Raw genomic sequence first — 27,398 nt, 5'->3', positions numbered from 1 at the left:
GTTCCATAAACACGCGATCGATAGCTTAAACACGACGTCGCCTTTTGCTACTTTGCTATTTTTGCCGCTGAACAAATGCCACATAGCGAATTAGCCAGCAAGCCAGTCAACAAGTCGCGGCAGACAGCTTAGGGAATTAAGTAGTAAGCCGAAAGCGGAGTGCAAGTAAAACTCGCGAAATCGTTGGGTATACCATATACGATTTGTTAAGATTTATGAGACACTAAAATATATCTATTTATGTATATCCTAAATAGGGTCTATACAATTTTTTAAGATTTATAAAACACTAAAATATATGTACATTTATACCCTGTATGGGGTACCAAGAACTTTGTAACAAATATTCGTTTGAGTGTGTCTGCCTGTCCGTCTGTCTGTATACCATATACGCGAAATAGTCCCTTAATTTCGTGAATACAAACTGAACATTTAGAATCAAGCTCTTTTTTGGAAACCTTTTTTATTTAACAAGATATCTTCACGAAAATTCCTATGTTTTTTTTTGTTCAATCTGCACTTTTTAACAAAATATCTTCGCGAAATTTCGCATGGATTCTTATCCGATCGGTATAATCTCCAAAAAAATGAATTAGGTCGGACCACTATAGCATAAAGCTGTCACTCGGTCTGAGACCGATCGAAATCAAGTTTGAAATGGCATATTTTTTATTTTTAAAGGTTATTATAGATTTGCTGCAACTCAAGTAAATATTTTTGCTTGTTGCGATTTACAAAATCACTAAACTAGTTATTTATAAAAATAAAGATCTAAAAAATATACACGTATTTTAGTTTAGACAAAACTTCTCTATGCTACTTTACATTAATACTTTCTTGTAGTTTGGACTTAGCGTTTAGCAACACGCGTCAAATTATAAAAAACAAGCTAAAACTGTTGTTAAAGGCATAAATATTACTGCGCGTCAATCTTTGCCTTTAAGCAAGTTAAAAAAAACGAGTTGAAATTTCTCTCACATACGGCGCAATGAAATTATTTATACATATTTTGCTTTAACACAACTTTACTCGTATTTCACTTATTGGTCTGCTGTTTCCATAACTGCATGCATTCGTTTTCATATTGTTTCATTGTCGCTGACTTTTGGCGATCCACTTTTTCATAATTGAATTTATTCCGCAGCAAAAACAGCAAAGCAAGTACATAGAAGGCACAACGCGGCGGAAATGCAAGATGGCGGTAAATAAGGCGATTTTCACTCGTTCACTTGTTTCGCACTTTTGTCGCTATTTCGGTTTTGCTGTTTTGTTTTTTACCTTCACTATTTAATGTAATTTACAATTCACACTCGTTTAGTTGCACGAAAATTCAGTTTTACAACGATTATTTTAACAGAATATTACAACAAACATTTAACATTAAACGCGTAGGAACAATTGGCAAAATTTGAACAAAATTTCAACGCTGCGCTCGCATAAAACTACGTTGTTGACTTCACGACGGCAAAGAAGAGAATGTTGTCTATGGCTTTGCGACTCTACGCTGCAGCCGGTCTCTGACTTTGCTGTCTGTCACTGCTCCTGTTTCCGTTTTGTATTTATTTTTCCGATTGTGCGCTGCGTGCTGTTGCTCAAAAGCCAATATTGCTCGCTGTTGTTGTAGCTGCTAAGCTGCGCAGTTACCTTACGTTTTTTGTTGTCTCAGCGCTTCTTGCTTTGCTCAGCTGCGCTGTAGAGACATTCTTTTACACGTTGCTTTTTGTGTTTACTACACCGCGATGACAGCAACAGCAGCGGTAAAGCAGAGCGCAGAGCACCGAGCAGCGACTGCGTACACCGGCAACGCAATGACAGCGTTCACAAGAAATTCCTACACATGAAACTGCTCAGGTAATGCTGCCTTTATTTGTGTGTGTGTGTATGTGCATAAAAACTAGTTTTAGTAAAACGCTCAATTGGCGAGCAATTCAGCATTGTTTTGTAGGTCCACTTGCACTCACTCACGTGAATTTTCCAATTAGCCAACTTTTTTTCACAAACTTTTTGCTTAAAATTTTCACCTCACTTGCATTTCACCAGCGCTTTCATTTAGCTAAAATGCCAAACAGATTTTGATTTGTTAGTACAAAGCTTACAAATTTGTTTAGCTCCAACCACTATTCGCTTCCAAGTGTATGCAAATGTCGAATTGATAAACGCGCTGTCCGCGATCTACAAGATTCACGTTCGCTCCCAACGGAAAACAACTCAAAACTGAATTGAAACTGCGACGAGATTTAGCTGGAGAGCAATAATTTTTGCTAGCGTTCGGCTTTAGTGCTTTTGTTTCTCTTTGACGTCGATCTCCACGCTACACCGCGCCGCACATCGCTACACGTACGATTTGGAGCAGATGGGGGCAAAACAAAATAATGCATAAACAAAAAAGTGAATTTGAAAATAACGACAGTTTGATGTGATATTTATGTTCAAGGTGTTAGCAACGCTTTGCGAAGAGGGCGTTTTGGGCGGGGGGAAACAGCAATGAGTCTGGTGCGGTGGTTCAACGGAAGCTAATGCGAGACATTGTCCTTAATTTCCTCCTGACTGACATTGCCTCATGTTTATTAGTTTAATAGAAATATGGTTCCGAGTTGCAGGTTACGACACTCAGAAAGTGTTTTAAAAACACATTTTTACCACTTTTCCAGTTCGATGCTAGTTTCCTTAACCGGATAAAAACACTGTGACTTTGGGTGTCCGGTTATGAGGAATTTCACTGTACATATAATACACCATCGAAATGTAATTTCGAGTACTACACCAGACGGGTTGTTTCAATTTCTAAATATCTAGAGTACACAAAGTTTTTGAAATTTATTAAGATAAGCCCAAGCTGCTCCACATCCTTATGTACAAGTGTGCATATGTAAAACGTACACAGCAACATGTTGAATGCATTACTTTGTAAGTATTTATGGTGCGCCATGATCTCTTAGGTTAGATAGAACAATAACCACTACACTTTTTAAATTTTAAACAATTCTTGAATTTAATATACGATTTATTAAACTAGCTATATTTTAAGCGTATTTCCTACGACCGGATATGTCTTCTTCTTTCAAACACATTTCACAATAGCAAATTTCAGCAGAGTTGCATGACTAACGAACCCAAAATTTCACGTATTTTATAATATGAAATAATTTCCTATTAATTATTAAAAATGTTTATTACGGCATTTTATTTAACTAAATGTAAGTGCAATTAAAAACAAAGCCAAAAACTTTGAAAGCATATCTTTAAAAACTTACACAAATTATGTATTAGTACAGGGTGACAACTGTGTCAAAAAATTCGGGTTTGCAAATATTTCATTTATAATAAAAATATTTTAAACAATAAACCGTAATGAAAAGTCTGTTATGTGAAAAATTTCTATAATTACTATCTGTACTGCATAGTAAATTAGTGAAATTTTCTATATTAAATTTTTAACACACTTATAAAATTTGAACTTAATAAAAATCACATTGAGATGTCGCTGTGATTCTTATCAGCGCTCAGACTACAGTCAACTAAACTAACCGACATACAATTTATACGTGCAAATATTTTTGAGTTTATTAACAAATTTATTAAAACTAGGAATTTATCTTTTTTATAACGATCTCAATTATATTTTTTAATAACTTTACATTCACTACAGCTATAAAAATTGAATACGAAATAAAATCTCAATTTCAACACTGCTTGTTTTCTATCATTCTTGCATTACCGCAGCTTCTTCGCCGTGATTGTCAAATTCGCCGTTTCTGTGCCGAATTCGACCAACGAAATTTTCATTCATTCTTCATTCGTTCATGTGAAAGGTGTAATAATTGAATCGGGCGTGGAGGAAAAGTCTTTTTAGATTAGTTTTTTCTTTAGTGGAAGAAAAAATTACAAACCGGAACTTATGAGGAAAAGTGCACGCGGTGGAAAACTTTTAATTTACTGAGTGTGGTTGTAAACTGCAGTGGAGTTAAATATAATAAATTGTTGTGCTAATATTCGTCGCGACGAATGAAGTAGAAAATTTCACATAATTTTCTTGTGGCAGTTTTCAGTTGTCTACCTGCCGCAGCCGCTACCAATAACGGCGACAACAACAACAGTACCAATAAATACTTGAGCGGTAGTGCGAGCACCAACAACATATCCGCTCCAAACTCCATTTGATTTGTGTGTTTGTAGGGTGCTGCCGTCATCGTCGCCATCAGCACCAGTGCCGCCTCCCAAATGGCTGAGACGTGGAAAATTGCTAATTTTTAAAAGAAAATTTTTACTCAAGCATAAAACAAAGAAAAAGATCAGTGGAAAATGAAAATTTCGTGAGAAGATTAGGAGAAATAGTGAAAGCAACAAAAGGAGTACTTGAAAACGAAAAAGAGAGAAGCCGCTGTTGCTGCTGCTACTCCCCACCCCAAATAAGGTGGAAATTCGAAACAAATTTTTTAAATGCAAATTTCGAAAACAATCTAAATTCATAATCGATTATTATAATTTCTCGGTGTGTTAGTGTTTTCTATAAAGTGAGATAATTCCATTTTTGCATTTAGAAACTTGGCAAAAAAAAATTCCAAACATAGAGCAAAGATAATAAAGTAGAAGTAGATGTAATAAAGTGATTAAACTAGCGATGGATATGATAAATGAATAAAACAGGAGAAGAGAAGAACATAAAACGAAGTGGAGCGAAAAATATAAAGTGTTAGACCTAAGTGAATTACAATAGAATATAATTTAATGAAATACAAAAAGTGAATAATAATAGTAATATTAAAGACAATTAGAGAATAAAAATAAAAAAGAATTACTGCTTTAAAAGGCAGATAAGTGAACAAACGCAAAAAGGAAGGGAAATAACAGAAAATAGCAAATCAAAATGGCGCACCAACAGCAACTTGCCCCATCTGTGAACTGCTCATTGGATGATATCGATTTGAATGCATTGAAGGTTAGTAACCAGTATTTACTGGTATTTTGCTCTTACTTTATAACTTTTTTTTAATGAATTTTTATTTACATTTATTCAGTGAAAATATTTATTTTTATATATAACTGCTTGTTACTGCTATTACACATTGAACTCAATAAAATAGTGCCTTATTATATTAAACATTCATGTACCGCAATTGCAGCACCAACTAGAACTCGCTGGCTGCATTTGTGCCACTTTGACTTAGCAGTACAATGGTTTTTCGTCTGATTGCTTCGCTGGTATATGTAGGTGTGGCCGGCTGTGCCTGGTTGGCTTCTGCACTATGCTTTTACCGTCCGTCCGGCAATCTCAGTAGATTCAACATTTTGGTTTGCCGACTTCTCCTACAATTTCCTTTAGCACTTTGTTTTTATTTATTTTTATTGTTGTGTCTTTTGCTCATTCGTAATTATAATTTCCTGTTTTATACACTTTTTCGCATAATACGTACACATACATAGATACATGTGCATATAATTGCCTATGCACTTTGCGAACCGAGTGGCCAATTACTTTCTATACCTTATTTCCTTCTTTGTACTTGCATTCTCGCAATATGCACCCTTTAGTTCTTTCGTTTCGTACTTCATTCGCTCGCCTTTCAATTGGAGCCGAATTCATCAAATTGACAAATTCACTTTCAATTACGCGCACGCGATTGTATATGTAGTTGCATGATGTACATATGTATGTGTTTACATACATATATAATGCTGCCGGTCTGGCTGTAGCAACTGTCGAGCCTGTCCCCTGTTCCACCCACAGACTGTCACTGCTCTTGTTACTGGTAGTACTTTGTATTGAAACACGACTGCAATTGGCAATTAGGGTTGAAAGATGTTGTTATTGCCCGCATCCCAGTCTTAAATATCAACATTGGTTGGTGTTTTTGCTCGGAAGCTATTACATGCAATTTATTTTCGTAATTATTTCCAGTGTATGTTGTTATAGTCTTCATAATTTTATAAAAAAAACTTGCAATTATTTAATTAGTGGTAAAAGTTGACATTTGACGTAAAGGGTTAATGATCACTGACAGTTAAATCAAATATGGAGAAAAATTTAGCGGAGAATTTCATTGTTTCGCAAGTATATAATAAGAAAATAAAATATTTCTGCTATGGTTCATTTGTGTATATGGTATTTATATTAATCTCACGAAATAATAAATAAATAACCAACGTAATAAAGATGTTTTAATATAGAAAATAAACAAATCAACATTCTGCCGCTCCTGCTTTATGCACGTACCCACACCCATTTCAGCGTAGTCTCGGAAAGATTCAATCCAAAAAAGAACACACATTACCCGGCATGCTTGAACATGGCTGCCTGCTTATTTCGTTTAGCAAAAACTTTGTGATGCGTGCGACCGTGCGTGTCAGTGCTTAAAAGAAGGCGTAGAGCGGGCGGCGGAGATAGTGACAATCACATGTTTATAGACCAGCCGGCAGCTTTTTCGGCTTTATGCTATTCTTAACATCATGATTTGCTGCGTCTGCGCTGTCCGTGTGGCACTTTGTGTGGTTGCTGGAGACATTGGCTGAAATTCAAATTTAATAAAGTGTGCTTCGAAAATGAGGAAAGTTTTCTCAGTAAAGGAACACTATAAATGCAATAAGTAAACCCTTGCACTTTTGCTAATATTTAAGCTAACATACAATAATGAGCCACACAAGACTGGCAATTGTCATATTATGCCTTCTTTGCGTAGTGTGTGAAGCAACAGAGCAATGACTTCGTGTGGCAACAACCTCTATAACATACTGTCTCGCCATTGTTGGGCTTATCAAAGTTATTTTTAATACGCACGCACGCACTTACATTGGCATTTACTTTAAGTATCAACTAATTTGATTGTATACGTTCATTGTGCTGAAAATGGCGCACGCAGAGGGTATTGCGCTCCAAAGGTCATCAAACAAATGTCAACGACGTGGCGCACAAAGAAACCAAAAGAATTTCAAGAAAACTCAACGAATAACTACGCAAAAATAACGGCATGAGTACGCACAAATTTTAACACACACTTGACAATCAGCTAACGTTAGTTTAAAGTGTAATAACTTAATTTTGTTATCTTATGTAGGTACATAACCTAAAACAGCCGTGTAAGAAAAACATTTAAGTTTGCTTGAGTGAAGTTATTATATATAAAAATAAATAATAAGTGTTAGATTAAGATAGAAAATATAGATAGTAAATCATTAAGTTCTAGTAAATATATACTAATTGTTCCACAATGGCAAGCCCTCAATTCAGCTGTCACCTGTCAGCTGTGAAAATTAGACAACTATTTTTATACTTTCTTTAATGTCATTGATAACAAATGCACTTCGTAAATCACATAAATATTAAGCAAATGCATTAATTGCCGATTTTTTTTGTTATTACTTAACATCTATGTGTGAATTACACATGACCAGTTGTTTTCAAACGTGTTACCATCAATGTGTTACTACGGTTTTTATCTGTCTACAGCGTTTTCAATATTTTGGCATATATTTTTTCTAAATTATAACATAAACACGTTCGCCCACATGAGTTGTGAAAAGTGGAAGTCGTAAAAATACTAGACTACGAAAGCAACAATAAAACAGGCTAGTTGGCAAGTTTTCACACATGCTTACATATGTAATTAGATACATATATTTACATATATGCATATCTATACAATTGTATGCATTTATTGACATTTATAAGTTAGTGTGTCCAGCAAGCTGCACGTAGTGCTCCTACCGTTGCAGGGCCAACTTGCTAACCAACTCTGACCTGCCAGTCTGGACTGGTTTGGCATGTGTAAACAAATTTATTGGTTATAGTCGACTGGTTGATACGCTCGCTGCGGTAGCGTCCAACATAACAGTACTGGCAACTGTGTTTGCTTCCTTGGCTACGAAATTTAAGGCTGTTTTATTGAGTATAGTAGTTGGATCCTTTCACTGCACGAATTTGGTTTATGGCATATTAGATGTATTTTATCGCTATAATAAATTTAGGTAAGTGCTTATCTTTGTATATTTGCGTATGTTTTTTATTACGTGTGTATTACAAATAAGCATTTAAATGGAAATCGGCAACGCTCTGATTACTTTTCTCGACAAAATTTTGTTAGAATTCACTAAAGTTATTTGCAATACGTTTTATATTATTTCCTTTATCAATTAATTTTTTTATATTATTCACTATAGATGTTAAAATTCATTTACATACATATATAAGACGATTTTTTAATTGTAGAAGCCTAGCAATAAGATCTAACAATTTAGTGTAGTAAAACAAAAACACTAAACGATCTTTACTCGAGATTTTGTTGATGATATTTATTTTGTATGGTATAAGGGTGGGTAATTAGTGTTGATACGCTTTGAAAGTTCCAATAGATATAGGCATTAACGACTTGCAAACAATACGTGAAGACATCCTAAATTGTGCAGACGGTCTTTTCTCCCCAAAAATATGCACATTTGTCAGAACCGCCGATATTGGACCACTATAGCATGTAGCTCCCAAGAAAACTGACGGATTAAAACAAAATTTTGTATTGAAAGCTTCTTTACTTGACAAGTAATCTTGACGAAATTCGGCATAGATTACTATACAAGAGAACTCTAGAATCTTCGAAAATATTTTTCAAATCGGACCACTATATCATATAGCTGCCATAAAAACTGAGCTATCACAATCAAGATAAAAATATTTTTAAAACTTTATAAGCTGTAAGAAATGCTCATGTTATCAGTATTACAGCGTCGTGCAGCCGATGTTTCTTTTTATAAAATAAAATACAATATTTCCAAAGTTATTATTTATTTAAATTTCTTCTTATGAACTCTGAAAGCCACAAACTTAATATTTCCTGCTTTTTCTAAAACAATTAGTGTCCAAACGGCGAAAATGTGGCCTATTACCAGTCAGATAAACCTAACATAACCTATAAACATTTTTCAAAGTAGTATTTTTTTTAATTCTCGAAAGACATTCCAATCAAATAATGGTTTAATGCGTATTTTAATCACTCAAATACTGCATTCCGCTTGCATATGACACTTATTCATGTATATATACATGTAGATAGCTAGTTATTTACTTAGTATGTAAAAAGGTAATCAAACATACATACTTATATGGATTTTCATGCACCGGAAAGATACGGCACTTATTGCTGGGGCTTCATCGGTGCAACATACGAACTCCTCCTTCTACTTTTACAAGCTACACTATCTACGGCTTCCACGCCTTTGCACGTTTCGTTTGCTTCTTCTCAACTACTAGCTACATCCATACATAAATACACATATGGTTGTCTGTCTGTCTTATATCTACTGTTCTTGTTGTAGTTTTGGTTGCTTTCAACATTGCTATTGTCGATCTGGTTCCAGCTGTTTCATTATCGGTAAAAAGGGAAATATATCTATGTTTATGCATATACACAGACAAATACAATAACAATTTGGAAATTCATATGGCAGTTCTTGTATTTCTTCTTTTCTTGAAGATCCTAACCTTATCGCTGTTTGTTTTTATTTTTGTTTGTTTTTTTTTCCCTGTTTTGATTTTCTTCTTTTTTTATTTTCTTTTAACAATTTATGAGTTCCAGAGCGCTTTTTTGTAGAATTCGGTAGAGATCTTCGTACCTAGAAAATGCTGTCGTCGATTAGTTCTATTCAATCTATACTTTATGCTGAGCTACACATACATACATATGCACGTTGAACGTCGCTGTCGACGTGTCTAACACCTGAGAGTTTAGTGCAAATGATGAAGTAATCACCATAAATATTTCTAATTGCATCTATGTACATATGTGTTGGTGAGAGTGTGCTTCGTCGTGTAAACATACTCTGTAGGAAATTCGTTCCCTTTCAGGTGATCCATGCTGTAGAAATCACCCTGAACGACTTCGTAGGGCCCTGAAGTCGGTGCCTACTTTGGCTAATTGAATAATCTAAAACTTACCGTTCCAAACGGGGTTAGATCTCCGAAAAAGCAGTTCTTATTCATGTATAAGGGTCAGTTCCGGTAACGTAGAACCGCCTGTCATGGGAACCCTTGTGCAGCATCGTTCTAGGTACTGTAGCAGGATAGATTATATAAGCAAGGAAGACTGCACCGCGACCTAGGGTCTGTTGTGCCCTCTCCTAAGTCATAACGTCTCAACTAGCCCCAGCAAATTGAGAAATTCCAATCCCTATTTGGAAACATGGTTCCAAGAGTCTTTATCCTGTGCCTACAGACTGCCGTGCAGTTAATTAGCCGGAGTTCTGGTGTTTCAGACTCCAAATCGCAGAACCGTTCCAGGTTCCAGGTTGAACTCCTACGTATCCAGAATCGACACCGACATACCAAATATATGTCGAGCATGCAAAGAGTCCCCACATGACTTTAACCTCTTTGCATGCCCAGCTAACCCTACTCATCTGACTGCCCTCTCTCTAGGTCACATCGAAACTGCACGTTTCCTGGGCCTAGCGTTGAATGACCTCGATGACAACTTATTTTGAACCAGGATTTTAACTGTTAGAGGTTCGTGATTATGGGCTTAAGAAAGACTAAATTTGGCAATTTATTCAGAGAGTAAGAAAAAAATATAAAATCCTTCTTCCAGGCTTTATTAAATGTGTATTTGCGTGAAAAAAATATTTAAATTCTCAATTTGATAGAAAAAGTGTCTGAAATAACTTTCTCAAAAAACGACCATGTAAAAATGGTTTACTTTTCACCGAAAAATTAGCAACAATGACCAAAAAATCTTACATCTAAATAATGTTATTGTGAAGCTACGCTTAAAATTTCAAGTGAATACTTGTTAAAGTCTCCATATACCATCAGGGCCCGATTTGGAAATATTTTTTTCGAGAAAACAGCCTAATAAGTTTTAAATGCTGAAGTTGTCTGACCCAAATACACCGAATTAGACAGAAAAATAACAACTTTCACGATTCTACCAATTGAATAATATTTTACAGGATCCTAAAGTGTACTTTAAGCCAAAACAATTCGATTTTTGAGACTCCTAAACTGGCTTCCCTAGAAAATAGAGTATTGCATATAATACTACTCATCATATACAAAAAAGTGTATTCTAGTTGCGAAGATCGGTACCGCTGACTAATAAGTCCCCTCTGAAAATCGCTCTCTCCAAATGTCTCGAACGAAAATTTTTCCTTACAGGGTTTGTACCCACGAACCAATTCTGACATACTCACCCACCTCCATACATACACAAACGCGCTAATAATACACCGGTACAGCGAGGGAGTGTTGAAGCGTTCATTGTTTGTTGTTGCTTCAGCGTGCTGCATAAAGAGCATAGAACTATTAGCAGTTTGTTTGTAGAGACGTATGTTTGTATACATGTATGTATGTATGTGAGCATGTGTATATTTGTATTGAAGTGTGCTTGTATGCATATGACACATATTTTGTTTGCTTCAACCGCAAACGACAAAAGAGTACTTACCAAAAAAAAGCAAAAAAAAAAAAACGAAAACGCCAATCAAAGTCAAAAAAGAGGCAAAACACAAAATAAAAACAACGAAAGTGCAAACATACCTATGCATGTGTATGTGTGTGTGCCAGAAAAGAATGATGGAAACGTGAAACGGTGTTGGAGCTGCAGAAAACGACACACATACACATCCACAAGCTCCAACTGCTTGATTCCTTTGCGTTGGCGTACGTTGTGTAGGTGGCAACCCCACTTTCTGCACTTCACTCCACCCACATGTTTTCACAGCCAGTTACATGCATTGGCACTTATAACGGATTTTCAATTTTACTATATTTTTTCTTTTTGTTTTGGTTTTTATACCCTGAACGGCGTTTAATGAGTTTGCCACGAAGTTTGGAATACCAAGAAGCAAAAGTCGGACATGTCGATTTCGCCATGTCTGCGGGACGTGTCTGTTTGTCTATAGTATATGTACATATGTACCATATAATCGAACTAGTCCCGTAGTTTTTGAGATATCGCTCAGAAATTTTTCGCTCGTTATTTGCTCACCAAGGAACTGCTCATTTGTCATAAATTGAAGCCGTGTTTGACATTTTTTTTAGTTAAGGAGATATCTCAGTTTGAAATTTGACAGGAATTATTGTGCAATCCAAAGCTTATATTCTCCACACATATTTTTCGGATCGGTCTACTATAGCATATTACCGCCATACAAACTGATTGATCCAAATCACGCTCTTGTATGAAAAAAAGTATGAAAAAAAGACAAAGCAGCAATCTCAAAACATATCTACTATAGCTTGCCATACAAACTGAGCTATTGAAGTCAAGATAAAGATCCTTTTTTGCAACAAAAACGCACATGTGACGGGTATTACAGCTACGGTGCAGGCGACGTTAACGTTTTTCTTGGTTTGTTTTTGTATTTTCAATTTTTTTTTTTGGGATTTTTTTTTGTTTTTGTTTTTCTTTTGTTTTTGTATTCTCAATTTTTTTTATATTTTTTTTACTGGAATTTTACCTTTTCCATTTCATTCTCTTAACCTCTTCGTGCCATTTTGCTTGACTCACCAAACAAACATATGTATGTGTATACATACATACACCCATACATACATCGTGGCATTTTTCTTCCGTTTTTGGTCGGATTACATGCCATATCATTGTTTTGCATCCTTCCTTTGGCTTCTGTTGCAGGCGTTCGCTGTTCTAATTGTTTTCTTGCCTCGTGTGTGTGTATGTAGGAGTATATGTGAAACAACAAAGTACAAATATTTATGCATACATACATATTTACATTCTAGAGATCTCTCTAGCCTCAATTGCTTTGATGGGCGTTATTGTTTTTGTTGTTATGCTTTTTTTGTGATTGTTGTAATCGAAGTGTACCTGTTGAAATCTGTTGATGAAATGAGTGTGCACCAACTACAAGCAAATATAGTACACACATACATACATACATATGTAGTATGTGTGTATATGCATGTGCGCGTGTGTCTGTGAGTAGCCCAAAAATAGTGCGATTATATTGTTGTAAACATAAAATAAAACCATTACTCAATAGCATTTAGTGTTTTTCTCGAGAATTAGTATTATTTCTCCGTACTTTGCTCTTGTTCTGTTTTTTGTTGTTGTTATTATTGTGTTTTTTTTCGCTTTCTCCTGCTGTCATTGACCTGCATGCGTTTGAAGTGATTTGTAAACAAAGCGCTTAACATGTGTACTTCGTCAGGATACTTATCGTTCAATTCATTTGTGATTCCTACTTTTTCGCCGCATTATTTCAAAATATTTATTTCACCTATTATATTCGTATAAATACTTTTGTTTTTTTGTTGTTGCTTATCTATATCTTTGTTTTCCATTTCAGGATCCCGCTGGTATCTTCGAGCTTATCGAAGTCGTCGGCAATGGCACCTATGGACAAGTCTATAAGGTAAATAAAGCATACGATTTAAGTGCCTATTTTTATGAATAATTTGAAATATTCATATTTAAAGGTATTTTCTGATATACATTTTTAACACTCGTTTTGCCTCGTCACCATGTATGGACAGCTCTCTTAGCGGGCAAAACACAGCGATGTTGGGATGAATAGAATTTGTGATTTCTTTAATTCTGAACTTTCAAGAATAGGTTCTCTTTGATATCCACAAAAACTCGAATCGTTTAGGGTTACAGTCTCTATTCCTAAATTATTACAAAATCAAAAATCTCATAATGATAACAAATTCAATCCAGGAAACATTGACAATCTGCTCTGAATGATAATCTTATCCTATTATCTTGCAGAAATGTTAAAAAATAATAAATATTTAACAGGTCAGTTGAAAAGTCTGCGGCCTACCATAGTAAACCACATTTTTTTGACAAACTTCGTTTTTTTATATTCAACTTTGTTTCTTTCAAGGAACAGATTATAGCGACCCTCCAACTTTTTCAGTTCCTAATTTCGGCGTTCATTTCTTCATTCGACGAAAATTTCGTCCCAGCGTGCGTTCTTTTAAGATCTGAGAACACCAAATAGTCGCAGGGGGCTAGATCTGGAGAATGCGGTAGATGCGAGAGCAATTTGAAACCGAATTCATGGATTTTTACTATCGTTTTCACTGACTTATGACACTTACATTGCCGTCGTAAAACAGCATTTTTTTGCGACCATTTTTCGGAAATTTCGTCTTTCAAACGGTTCAAAAAGGTTATAAATAGTCGCTGTTGATGGTCCTTAAATTTTATCCATAAAAATTATTTCCCAAATACACCGACTTTTGCGTTTTTCCACGCTCTGGACCGGTTTAATCGTCTTCATTGCTATGAGCGATATTCAAAAAGCTTTTGTTTCTCTAAAAAGCTTTTTTTCACTGAAAAGCTTTTGATTCTAGATACATATGTATATGTATGTATATGCGGTATAAATTATTTCAAAAAAAAGTTTTTTTTGGCTATTCAAAAAGTTTTTTTTTAGTCTAAAAAGCTTTTGATTCTAGATAAATATATTCGTCAATCAGTATTAATTATTTCAAAATGAAATTGTTGAAACATCGATAAACAACCAATAGTTATTATAGCAATAGAGGTTGCTGTTTGCAAGCTTACGAAGCTTTAAAAAGCATTTGACTGTCTAAGGAGCTTTTGACTCTTAAAAAACAAATATTTTTCTCAAAATATATTTAAACATTACGAAAATTATATAAATTCTACTGCCTATTAATTAATAAATTCGGGCTTTAAAAGATTTTGACTATCTAAGGAGCTTACAAATAGTGGTTTCAAAAATGTATGCTGGCTACTTTCAATAAATTGTACCGAGCAAAATTTTTTGCTAATCTAAAGGCTAATTTTTAGTATGGCTCCACCTATTATTATGTTTATGTACAAGGTTAATCCCCTGGATATTACAGTAAGCTAAAGCGGTATTAACTTCACTTAAATCACTAAAATACTACGCCTCTCTTAAATACTTCCTGGTAGCGCCGCCTAGTAAATTTTATTTAATTTACCACACGCATAATTAAATGGGCAATAAAAGGCTTAAGACTGTGCGACATTTTGTCATTAAAAATTTTGGTTATTGGCGTCCTCTGCTGTCAGTGCGTAAATTGAATGTTCCTTAAACGATTTTACTACAAATATATTTACATGTCTACCAAACATAAGCTATAGATATACATATATGTATAGTATATACATACTATGTCTGTATGTATATGTATATTAATCTCACCTTGCTTCATCTCGGCTTTCTGGCTGTTGTTGAAAACTCCGAACGGGAACTTTGAGCGCGGCCTTCGCAACGTTTTGCATACATACTTATCAGCTACATACATACATACATATATACTTAGCCAAGTACATACGTAATTTTGAATGTGTGCGCAGTCGCGAACAGGTACGCACAAAAGCATTGAAGAAAATCTCGCGCTTAAACCGAAAAACACACAGGCACCATTTTTATCGCACATAATGTTCTCAATTACAAAGTGGTCATAAAACCTACGAACTATCATTATTATTCGGCCTAATGTCGGTTAGCTATATATACATATGTATATATGTATGTATATGTACATATATATTTATGCATACATATGTTTTGTAGCGCTGCCTTGTGTCATTTGCCCCTGCTCGTCTGCTGTTTCAGCATCGCCAGCTTCATTGGCCCCCTTGGCCTTATGAACTCAATTATTTTTTGATGTACGTATATACATACATATGTATATATAATTGTGTACAGATATACTATATTTATATGCTTTCATGCTTATCTATCTGGCCCGAGTTCAGCGATTTGGTTATTCCCTGCAGGGAAATCGACTGAATTCTACGTTGGCTTTTTTCAAGGGAATTTAGACTGTTTGTGACTCATTGCGGTTTGCTGTGTGTAAAAGATTTGTGAAAAAGATTTTTATTAAAAAAAATAACACCATATTTTGTTCTAAGAAGAACTAATGCGTCAATTTGGTCTCTAACCCCCCTTCCCTGGTTTCAAGAATTTGTTTTTTCGGTTAATCTTTCACTACTTCCTAAAATATCATACTGTTAACACGACAGTCGGGTCGAGGTAACCAGAAAGGACCCGGATTATTTATCCGGGCAAGGACTGTCAACTCGGCAGAAATCAGCCGCTGCAACAACAACGACAAGTTTCCTTGAGTTTTCAATTTTCCATATTTTGAAGGTTCATATTAGAGTACTTTTTTTGTAGAATCTACCGAGACCGCAAGAAAAAATAGCTAGCGTTTATCGTAATTTTTTTTTAAAGAAGTGAGAAAAATCTTCTGATCTGAATCAGTTCCCTACGTTATTTTTTTATTTTGACCTTTCTTTTAATCTTCGTTTTAACTTTATAAGAATCTATCCGTTCATTGATATGAGTTTTGACATTTTCAAGAAGATCTCCACAGCTGTCTAACTATTTCTTTCAAAAGTGCTTTTTTTTGCAGATGTATGTAATCTGATAGTGGATCCTTATCGAAACCATATCGAACTTTATTAGAGAAAACCAATAAAAAATTTGGTACCATACCTCAGGGGTGGCACACAAGATGTAAATCAGTGGTATATTGGGTTCTAAATCACTGCATTAGATCAGACATACATTTTTTGTTGAAGAACAATATTTTCAGCTCTCTTGCCTTATATAACGCTCAGGGTTTCGAGTATGAACTTGAATCATGTTTTATGTTAGGTTAGGTTAGGTTAATCTGGCAGGCCAATAAGTCACTCATAGTCCATTTTGATCCTTTGTGATACCAGATGTGGTTCCTTTAGGATGCCTGCGATTGAGGAAAATTTTAACAGGCTCTGTGGCCTCAATATCGATATGTCCTCCAATGTATTATACCGGGGGGACACCAGATGCTTACAGCGAAGTCTTGCCAATGCAGGACAAGTGCACAAGAGGTACACCATTGTTTTCCTGGTGCCCGGCTCTAGACATTTCCTGCCGTCTTGAATCATGTTTTAGGACTCATGTTTTTTTTTTCAGAGGAAAAGTTCAAGTTAAAGTCGTTAAACAGTGAAAGAAGATAGAAAGTAATAGGCCGTAATAGAGAGATTGTCACTGGCTTCAAACACGGGCTAAAATTTTGTCATAGACGTTAAAGTCGATAATCCAGTTATCAACAGTATTTCATTTTGGTGTTATACTTACATTTATGTTGCAGAGATATTAAATTTATAACCGCTTCAATATTTCTATGCATTTTTTTTAAGTTTATAAAAATTTTTCATACATTTTTAACTAAGCAGACATTTTTGGTTTAACAGCTGAGTTTGACAGCTGTCAAATTGCATGCCCAAGATTTGAAACCCACGTTTCGAGCACAATAACTCTATGAAACTCATAATACATCTCAAAATAATTAAAATCACATGCAACTGTCTACATTCGTCCTTAAACTGCACAATAATTTTGTACCAAACTTTTTCCTATTGGGTCTGTAAGCAAGTTTAAATATTTTTATATTTGTATATCTATGTACATACGTATATATGTATTTACTCTTAAGTACAAACATAAATAAAAGGCCTAATGGATTAACGTCTTTTAATTTTCGTCAAAATCCGATAGAGCTTAGCTTTTGCATTGCCTTCACCTCTTCAGCGCGCACACACACTGTTCTTATGGCTGTGGAACGTCTTGCTTGGCGAACTTAAATGTCTACAAAATGGTTTAGTAAGCTCATAATGTGTACTTGTTTATCCACTCGAGCGTATATTGGTTGCGGCATTTTCAGTCGATCGGTTATTGGTCTCTGCTTTTGCTGTATCTGCCACTTTTAATGGACTATGCGAAATTCGCACCTTTATTTCAGCGTGTAAAAAAATTAAATAATGTAGAATTCAAAATTCTGTTTTATTGACTTTTAAAATATGTGCCTATAAACTTTTAGGGGCTTTTAGGTAATTGCAAGATATATTCTCTTTACGAAAATTCGTTGATACAAGTACTTCTTGGTGGTTTACCAAAAAATATCGAATAAAATTGCAGACCATAATAATAGTATAACTATAGCTTTCAACGTTCATGTGTGGTGCACTAAGCTCCAATCCAAACATGGCACTTAACACCTTCTTGCACATATTGGCATGGACATCGTCGGAAGGTGTATGGCTCCGAAAGTTGCTATCAGACTCAGAGAATCTGGATTCCTAAAATTCACGTGTCTAAACACTCGAAAATCGTCACTCACTTTGACTTCATATCAGATCACTTAGATCATGGAGTCGCCAAACTGAAACTGGCAGCGTTTTCTCTGCCCATTTACCGGCGAGGAAGCACAACTCCCTTTGGAGGAGAGGGCAGTGTGCTTCTTTACGGATGGGTTAAAGCTTGCGGGGAAGGTTGGTGTAGGAGTTTACTGTTAAAAGCTCTCTATCAACTCCAGCTTCAGACTTCCTGACCATTGTAATGGATTTACTACTGCGGAGTGTAACCTCCTTCAGTGAAGTGACCATCCACTCAGATAGTAGAGCGGCAATACTAGCCTTGAACTCATTAGCAGTGCGTTCGGGGCTGGTCACGGAGGTCCTAACCTCGCTATCAATAGCAACGAGTGTCTTTGTGGTAAGACTGGTATGGGTGCTAAGACTTGGGCGGAAGCGGAAGCGCAAGAAACTGTAAAGCTGATGAGCAAGATATCGGTAGAATGGGTGTGGGTCGGTGCTCCCGTATCTTCTTGTGTTCTACTACTCAGTAGCTGGGCTTCGCAGAAGCTTAGTCAGCGCTGGGCCACCATCGGTACATCCGCTGTCGCAAAAGCTTTTAGGCCGAAAATCGATCGCAAGAGATCTAGTGATTGCTTTGCCCTCAGTAAGGTTAGCCCCTTCCTAGTTGGGGAGCTTTTAAAAGGTTATTGCCCTATTGGCGTCCATGTAATAAGGCTAGAAATTCTATCAGACGCCATCTGCAGAAGTTGTATGGAAGAAGAAGAGGTGGAAACAACTCAACACTTTCTCTTTGACTGTCCCGCGTTTAGGAGTTCAATACTTAAACACTTGGGAGCGCATACCTTGAGAAATCCTCCACCGAACTGTGCAAATTTATATTGGCTACTAAGCATTTTGCTAATTTATAAGTTCGAGACAGAAGTTCTTCTTTTCTATGACTTCAAAAGGGACTATATATAACAGTCCACGTGCGATTTTTGAGCAGCCATCTAACCCAGCCTTACGCTTGCTACCTGATTAACTATATGAAAATGCTAGAATAAAAATTATACTATTGGTAAGAGATTCCTGACGCATGGTAGAGAGCTTTTCGAAATAAATTCCAAACTAATAGCGTAAGAAAAGACCAAATTCAGTTTATTCCACTATCTACCTGGTGTACTACAAATACATATGTATGTAGGCAATTTTTTATGGAAATCATGTTAAAATGTTACAACTGGAAAAAATAAAATAACAAAAACTTAGTCGGCCAAGTGTCGGAGCCACAAAACACCGTTGTAGTGAGATTAAAATGTTTTCTTTTTGTAGTATTTGTTTGTGTGCCGCGTGTCTTAAGTAGTTCATTATACTGTTGACTGAAAGCTCCTGCACATACCGACATACTTGGGCGCTCAGTGCTTGCGCACTTCTGTGGAAACCCACACAAAAATTAGCATGAGTTATTTAGGCGAAAAAACAAACCACACACACGCACATACAAGCAGCTCCAAGCATACAATCCAACATAACGCCGAGTACTTTACGCCTTCGCCCCGTAACGACGACCCCGTTCGCCGGTGTGTAGGTAAAGACAGCTACAGCTGACTAGCGCGATTGCTTACCCAGGCAGCGCCCAGCTGCTTGCTGTCGTCACCGCAGCCAGCAACTTCCAAAGACGAATTGGCGTGTACGCGTTCAACTGATGGTGTGACAATTGCGGTGTTCGGTGTTTGGTGTTCGGTGATGTGCGGAACAGTGACGCAGCTTCATATATCTCTTCGAAGAAATTTTACAGAAATTGGCTTTTATGAGTAAAAGAGTAGAGAAAAAATCTAACCTCAAAATCGAACCTAAATCTGTATATTAATAATTTATATAAATATCTATATATTATAAGATCGAAAGACAAAGGGACTCGATTTATCGATATTTTTTGGTGTTTCTGCCATGTTCATTCACCTCAAACCCCAAAAGGTCTATAAAAGGCTTAAATCGGCTTAAACTCGTTTTTACAAACTCGAGTTTATTGATTCGTTTTTATTCTAACATTAAATATTGCTCCTAAACAGATATTTAACATCAAAAACAATAATTTAACTCGTGTTAAACCCCTTTTTTGTGTTTATGGAATTACTATGTCTGAAAAGTGTTATACCACTTCATAACTAAGTGGCAGACTTCACCAGTTTATAAATTATAAGATTTCGGAAAACCCTTTTTTCGTTGTTGTTGTTGTTGTAACGAGTAGCTAATCCCCGTTAGGATGGTAAGGATTAGATAAATTATCATCGAGGTCATCCAACAGTAGGCCCAGGAAACGTGCTGTTTCGAGGGGGTCAGACCATAGTGAGAAGGATGTCATATGTGTAGAGTTAAGAGGGCATGCAAAGTGTGGTTAGTGTCATGCAGGGACTCATTGCACGCTGGACAAATATGTCTTTGATACATCAGAGTCGATTCTGGATAGCTGCGCAAGGGTCACTCTCACTTCTCGCGGCAACTCGAGCTCTTCGACTGCAATGGGGGGTGGTTTGACTCTCAAGTACGCCATGCACTGAAGCACATATCCGAAGTTTCTTGTGTCCGAAGTCTGGTCTGCGTGTTTATGTCGTCGACGTAGTTGAGGAAGGACCTTTTGATGATCCTAGGAGGCTGTTTCGATCCAAGCAGATGACTGCAGGTATGATTTCTGCGAAAGCATCCCAGCAAGCAAAAACTGTTTGGAAAGGAGTTCATTATGCTCCTTAACTGGGAGCATACGGGCCTCACTGTGCAAGTGTTTGATGGGAGACGTCAAGAGGAATCCTGTCGTAGTCCGGAGTGCAGTGTTCTGACATGTCTGTTATTTCCTCGTCTGCGTTTCACTGCATCCAGGCGACCATATTGGTGCGGCGTAGTTAAGGACCGACCGACTGATTGCCTTATATGTATGAATGTTGAAAACAACGTTTCTTTGTCTTTTCCCCATGTGCTGCCGGCTAGCGAAAAGAGGATTTTGTTGCGGCTCTGTACTTTGGCAATAATCGCGGTCGTATGGGGAGTGAAGGAGCATAGACTATCGAAAGTTACACCTAAAATCTTAGGGTTATTGACAAGACGAAATTTGCTGTACCAAAAAACTGCTGTAACTCCTGTTAAACATCATTTTTAGTTGCTATAAATACATTCACTATTGAAATATTGTAAATGAGATGAGAGTTTCTTAAATACCATAATAAGAGTACTTGATCCAATACTTTAAATTCGGGTTTATCAAGCAAATTTACTTCATTTTGCACCAAAATCCCACTGTATGCTTCACCAAAACAAATTCATCGCCTCAGTGGTTGGCTGGTTGTTGACTGGAATCGAGCACGCCATGCGCTAAGTTTACAAGTCATATTTAACTACCAAACACAAGTATGTTTGTATGTAATGAATGCGGTGTGTTGCACTTGATTGGGATTTGTAAGAAACCACAAAATGCGCATGCGCATTCGCGGTCGGCACACTTACACATACAAACACAGGCTTAAATAGCAATTTATATGTAGATCAAATGCTTCGCTTCATACATACATACAATGAAGATCCCAAGCAGTAACTGGTTTTCTTTCTTATCATAGTAAAACAGCGAAACAGCCATAATATACTTGCAATAACAGCATTAAACTGCGCCACAATGAAGTAGACAAAGCAGAAACTTAACAAAATGAAAGATAACAATTAACGAATCAACTTTTCTGTAGAACTCAAAAGAAAACCCCCCAAAACAAAGGAGTGTGCGTCGCCAAGTGAAGGTCGGCCGACTATATACGAGTATATATGTGGTATATGTGGTATAATTTTTAATAACTTGCTTATTCATGCATTTACGCTGGAAATTGGCAACGCAATGTGGTCGCTGCTCCGGCAAGCTGGCGTTAACATTCACTCGGCTAAGCCGTCCGAAAGCGTATCATCGCATTTGTTACGCGGCGAATTTACCGCCAGTCGCCATGCAACTCTACCGCCTAGTACTGAGTAGATGTGTTGGTTTGAGTTTGTGCGAAGTGTCGCTAACGCTTTGCCGTCTGGCCGTCATGGTCAATGATGATTCAGGAATATGCACACAACAAATTACCACCAAAGTCTTTGACTTTCTTCGTGAATGAAAAACGCAATCAATGTGATATTTATTTATTCACATATGTACATATATATGTGTGCTTGTGTGCATGTGTTTATAATGAGCGCGCAAAAAAGTTTTTTCTCTCTCTCGTTCGCTTTTATTGCTTATGTGTGGCTTGTGTCTCGGATCGTAATTTTTTTCTCTAAATTTCTATAAAAGTTATAATATTTTTATACCCCGCATAAGATATACTGTCCCACAGTTTCTGAGATATCGATCTCAAATTTTGTACATGTTCTTTTCTCCCCAAGAAGCTGCTTAGTTCCCGGAACTACCGATATCGTACTGCCATAAGATTGACAGATGTAAATTGTACGTCCAAAATCAAGATAAAGATATTGTTATACCCTTCTATGCTATAAGAAATGCATCTGCTTAGGGTACTGAAGCTTCGGTGCAGCCGAATTTTACATCTTTTAAGAAAGAAGTTGCCCACTACTGGTTGTAATGCTTGGAAAATTCCTTTATATACTATTATTGGTTACAAATATTGTCAGGAAATCAAAACAGATATATAAATTGCTCCATATGAGTCCGAGCAAACTAGATTACCTAGATATTTCATGAAAAATACTTTCGAAAAACTCACCTTTCTTCTGTATGACGATAAAGAAAATAATGGCATTCTGAGGAAAGGTTCAGAACGAGATTTTTTAATGAGATTGTGAACCGATTTTTTCAGATATTATATTCCTCTTTTAAAGGGTGAAGTAGTTAAATATATCCTGTGCAAACATTCTTTACCTCTAGTACATCCTTAGTAATTTAACCGTTTGTACTGAAATTTCCAACTTCCTGAAAACAAAAAATATATCGTGTAAGGGTTCTAATAAGATAATTGATATTCAAAAAGCTGAAATCTAAAAAATTATACATAATTGGCAAAATAGGAAATTCATATTTAAATGCTACAGATTACAAATGAATTTTAACTTTAATAACTAAACGTTTAAATATAACCTCAAAATGCAGACCGCTCCAAATCAATCCGTTGAGATGAGATATGCGAGACTCCTTACTTTTTTAAAGAAGAACCACAGATACTTCAAATTTAATGGGAAATGTTTATTAGCATTGGAAAGAACATTCTTTGGCATTTGTTTTTTGAAGATTATCTCTTTCAAATGTTCAAATGCTCAAATGGTCCATCTGATGAGTCCAATTTTCGATGACTCGTTCGAGCATTTTGACTGGTAGCAGGTGAATGACGCGCGTGATGTTTTGCTCCAAGGTCTGAATCAAAGCGGGATTGTCCGCATAGACTTTACCCTTTACATTCATCTTTATATCACAAGACCTTGGTGGCCAATCAATCGGTCCAAAACGTAAAATTATCTGCTCACTGATTTATTCGCTCAATAAATCCATTGATTGATGCGATGTGTCGGTAGTGGCGCCATCTCGTTGAAACCTCAAGTCGCCAAATCTTCAATATCATACACCAAATAGTCAATATCATGCGCCAAATAGTCGGTTATCTTGGGGCGATTACGGTCGCTATTGACAGTTACGATCTCACCGGCATCATTTTTGAAGAATCCAAGAATCAATGATTCGATGATTCCATCGACACACAAACCACATCAAACCGTTGTTTTTTCTGGATGAAATGGCAGCTCTTGAATCTCTTCAGGTTGCTCTTTGTCCCAAAGCAGCAATTTTGCCCATTGAACCAGATGTAAAAGATTGAACCCTTATCGCTGAACAAAATTTGTTTCGAAAACGTCAGATCTTCTCTCTCACACGGCGGTTAAAACAATTTTTTTGGACAAAATACATTAACTTATCTGAAGAGCGTGCATAGCTTTCGTTCGCAATCGGCATTGAAAAACTTGTATGCCATTATAAACCGTTAGTAAATTAAAAAGTATAAAAATAAAAACAAAATATTACAAATTTAATATAATAAAAATAAAACAATAAATATAATATGTTTTTATTGGCAAAAAAATGTGTAATACTAAAAAAATATTTAAAAAAATTTTTATTATTTATTTAATTTTAAAATTTTTGTAATTAAACATTGTTCAAAAATTATATTCCTTATTTCATATATATTTTAAAATTAAAGTAATTATTATTAAAATAAAAATAAAAGGGAAAATATATTTAATATACATTAAAATATAATTAAATAGAAATTAAGAAAACAATATACATATTTTTATTGATAAAAGATTAACAAGCAACAAGGTAATGAGAAAAAAAAATATTTAAAAATTTTGTTTAATTTTTATTAATTTATGTCGTTCTTTTTGGAAATTTTTATTCTAATTTTTTTTTTATTACTTTATTTATGATTATGTTTTTTTATTAATTAGAATTTTTAATTTTTTTTTTAATTTTGAGTTTTTTTATTTTGACGTTTCTAAGTATTTTTTTAGAATAATTAATATAATAAATTAATACATTTTTGTGCTAAAAATTGTGTCAAAAATCAGCTTCTCGTATTGTAAATTTTATACAGTTTGATTTTAAAAATATTTTTAATTAAAAATATTTTTCCACTTAATTAAGCAATTTTCTTTTTCAAAGCGATTTTAAAAAAAATTTAGAAAAATATAAACTAATTTTTCAATGTTATTTTTTTATCATTAACAATTTAATAAACATTGCTCATTAGACGAAACGACGACGGTTAACGCCACAAACAGGTTTCAATAACTCACAAACGCCTTTTTCCTTAAGTTTGTTTTGCTTGTTGTTGCAAGTGATGCCGCATATGTGTGTGCGTGCAATGTAGCAATTGAGTGTTGTCAACAGCAACTGCAACGACAGCAACGTCCTATCATCGTCATCCTCGCTTTCCAGGAATTTTAATTCATTTTTCTCATTAAATGCTTAACAGTTTACTTTTCTTTTTTTTTGCCTGAATGCAACTAAGCAACGATTGAGCAGTTATTCCAGCTCGGCAACTATTTTACATGTGTGTTTTTATGTGTGTGTGCCTCTTGACCATTTATCGTTGGCCACATCAATTTGGCGCTGCTAAATTTGCTGCTGTTGTCGCTGACGCATGGCAAGGCGCACAGCTGCTGTGGCAAATGCAAGCATACACACACACATGTGAGTGGCGAATTTTCGCATAGCGAGCGGTGTAATGGCGTGTAGGGGCGACATGATAATTGCCAGCGGCTACTGATAACCTGTACACACACACACACCTATAGTCGCATACATACATACATTCGCATACACATAGCTACTCGCCAAGTTACTGTTGGCAAGTGGGAAGGACCAGTTTTATAATGGGGTCACAAATACTGTATTTAACTGCTATGATTGTGTTCCTATATACAAACATATGTATGTATTAGTGTTTGTATGTGGGCTTACTAGACACACACATACTATGGATACATTGCCGCATATTCGTTATGGGTCTTGAGGCAACCTGGCGTATGAGAGTGAAAGACAACGTTGCATTACTTTCTGATTACTCGTTCATATTTGCCTTTTTCAATTTAGACTTGCTAATCACATTTTTATAACTATTTATTACAACAACAAAACCACACAAATAACCAAACAAACCAGTTGCACGCATACTCATACTCAGTGGAAGGCACTAATTGCTTGTGAAACTGTTGCAAGTCAAAAAACAAGTGTAATTGATTGCTTTCTAATTGGGTTATCAGCACTTCTGATAAAATATGATATGGACACACACAATTAGCCGCATCCTGACGGTCAGTTGGTGTAAATGTGGTGAAACTTTACTTGCCTCGTGTTGGCGGGTGAGTAATCCTGCGTGGCGAAACTTTGAAGCCAGAATTTATTTGTCTGCTATTTTATGCGCTGCAACATGTCCACACCCAGTTATGAGGATTAACTCACGTGAATCATGTTAAAGGCATGAATATTCATTGTAGTAATTTAAATACATACATACATATGTACATATATAAATATATATTTTTCTTACCATCATTTCGAAAAGCTGGTAGAGGACGTTGGTCCTTTGTAAGTGCTTATGTTTGCTTGTGCCACACAGCTGTGCAAAATTACTTTTTCAAATAAGAATGGGAAGGGAATGGAAATCTTCCTATTCCTCTGCTTCCCCCGGCGGGTACTACGTCGAATATTTTCCGTGTTGGAGCTTTTTCATCGATTCGGACGACATGACCTAGCCATCGTTGCCGTTGTCTCTTAATTCGCTGAACTGTCAATGCCGTCCTATAACTCATACATCTCTTCATTCCATCGAATGCGATATTCGCCGTTGCCAATGCGCAAAGGACCATAAATCTTCCGCAGAACCTTTCTCTTGAAAACTCGTAACTTCGACTTATCAGATGTTGTCATCACCCATGCCTCTGCACCATATAGTAGGGCGGGAATGATGAATGACTATATATCTTTGTTCGTGGAGAGAGGATTTTACTTCTCAAATATATTAAGTTGACTGAATATTCTTATAGTTTTAAAGAAAACCACATTATTTGTATAAAATTCGATTTCGTTATTCAACATAGTCGATTAAATCTCGATCGATTTAGAGATCTTCAACCTTTCAATGTAATAAGTTTTAAGATCGGCCTTTTGCTTCAACGTAGACCTGAATCTTGGCAATTTATTTTCGGTGAACATTTTCTAAAAGTCTGATTTTTGATATTCTGTTCTGATGTGAACCGCAATCCAGTGAGGGGAAGATCGACCAGAACAAATAGGACTCAGAAGGGCCAAGGTCTGGGCTATAAAGCTGGTGAGGCATACTTTAATTTTAATAATTTTTTTAATCGATGTTTTTCAAATAATTGCATTGAGGTCGTACGTTGTCACGATGAACAAGGCAATAGCCTCGTGTCTTTTTTTGGGCTTTTTTTTCCAGAAACCGCTTACTTTAATTTGATGCGTTGTTGCCGGCTTTAGAAGCTTGCACGCCGCATTTGATCCCACCAAATAAAGAGCATTACCTTAGCGTTAAGGATATTCGGCTTTGTCGTTGATTTGACAGGTTGACCAGCTTTCACGTATGATTTTTTGCGTTTAGGGTAATCGTATTGTGTAATTTTTTTCATCACCAGTAACAAAACGACTTCTTTTTGTGACATTCAAGCAGTATTTCTAACATGTAAAATCTTTTTTTTTCACGTCTATGGCCTTCCTTTTGTATGCCACCCGATTTCCTTGCTTTTGAATATATCCACCTGCTTTTAAACATTTTGAAATGT

At 35.9% G+C, this 27,398-nt stretch overlaps 2 protein-coding genes across 18 annotated transcripts in view; one reads left to right on the top strand and one right to left on the bottom strand.

Annotated features, from left to right (window-relative positions):
* The window catches only part of LOC120777061 (spectrin beta chain, non-erythrocytic 1), a 96,439-nt gene extending 94,258 nt beyond the window's left edge, over positions 1–2,181 (bottom strand). For 4 of the 8 annotated variants that reach the window (XM_040108177.1, XM_040108180.1, XM_040108182.1 and 1 more), the window contains exon 1: positions 1,279–1,472. The gene's annotated coding sequence lies outside the window, so the exon portion shown is untranslated. Of the gene's footprint in view, positions 1–1,278; positions 1,473–2,096 lie in introns of those variants that run through there. The other 4 variants (XM_040108178.1, XM_040108183.1, XM_040108181.1 and 1 more) reach the window with 3 other exon arrangements.
* Positions 2,182–3,802: 1,621 nt separating this feature from the next.
* LOC120779106 (serine/threonine-protein kinase mig-15) overlaps positions 3,803–27,398 on the top strand; it is an 82,929-nt gene continuing 59,333 nt past the window's right edge. For all 10 annotated transcript variants that reach the window (XM_040111284.1, XM_040111281.1, XM_040111280.1 and 7 more), the window contains exons 1-2: positions 3,803–4,939; positions 13,291–13,356. In XM_040111284.1, coding sequence (XP_039967218.1) covers positions 4,868–4,939; positions 13,291–13,356 — 138 coding nt within the window. In that variant the 5' untranslated portion in view covers positions 3,803–4,867. The remainder of the gene's footprint in view (positions 4,940–13,290; positions 13,357–27,398) is intronic.

The sequence above is a fragment of the Bactrocera tryoni genome, chromosome 5 (genome assembly GCF_016617805.1).
Source record: "Bactrocera tryoni isolate S06 chromosome 5, CSIRO_BtryS06_freeze2, whole genome shotgun sequence".
Taxonomy (NCBI): Eukaryota; Metazoa; Arthropoda; class Insecta; order Diptera; family Tephritidae; genus Bactrocera; species Bactrocera tryoni.
Note: the sequence above shows the minus strand (reverse complement) of the source record. Positions and strands in the feature narration are given on the sequence as shown.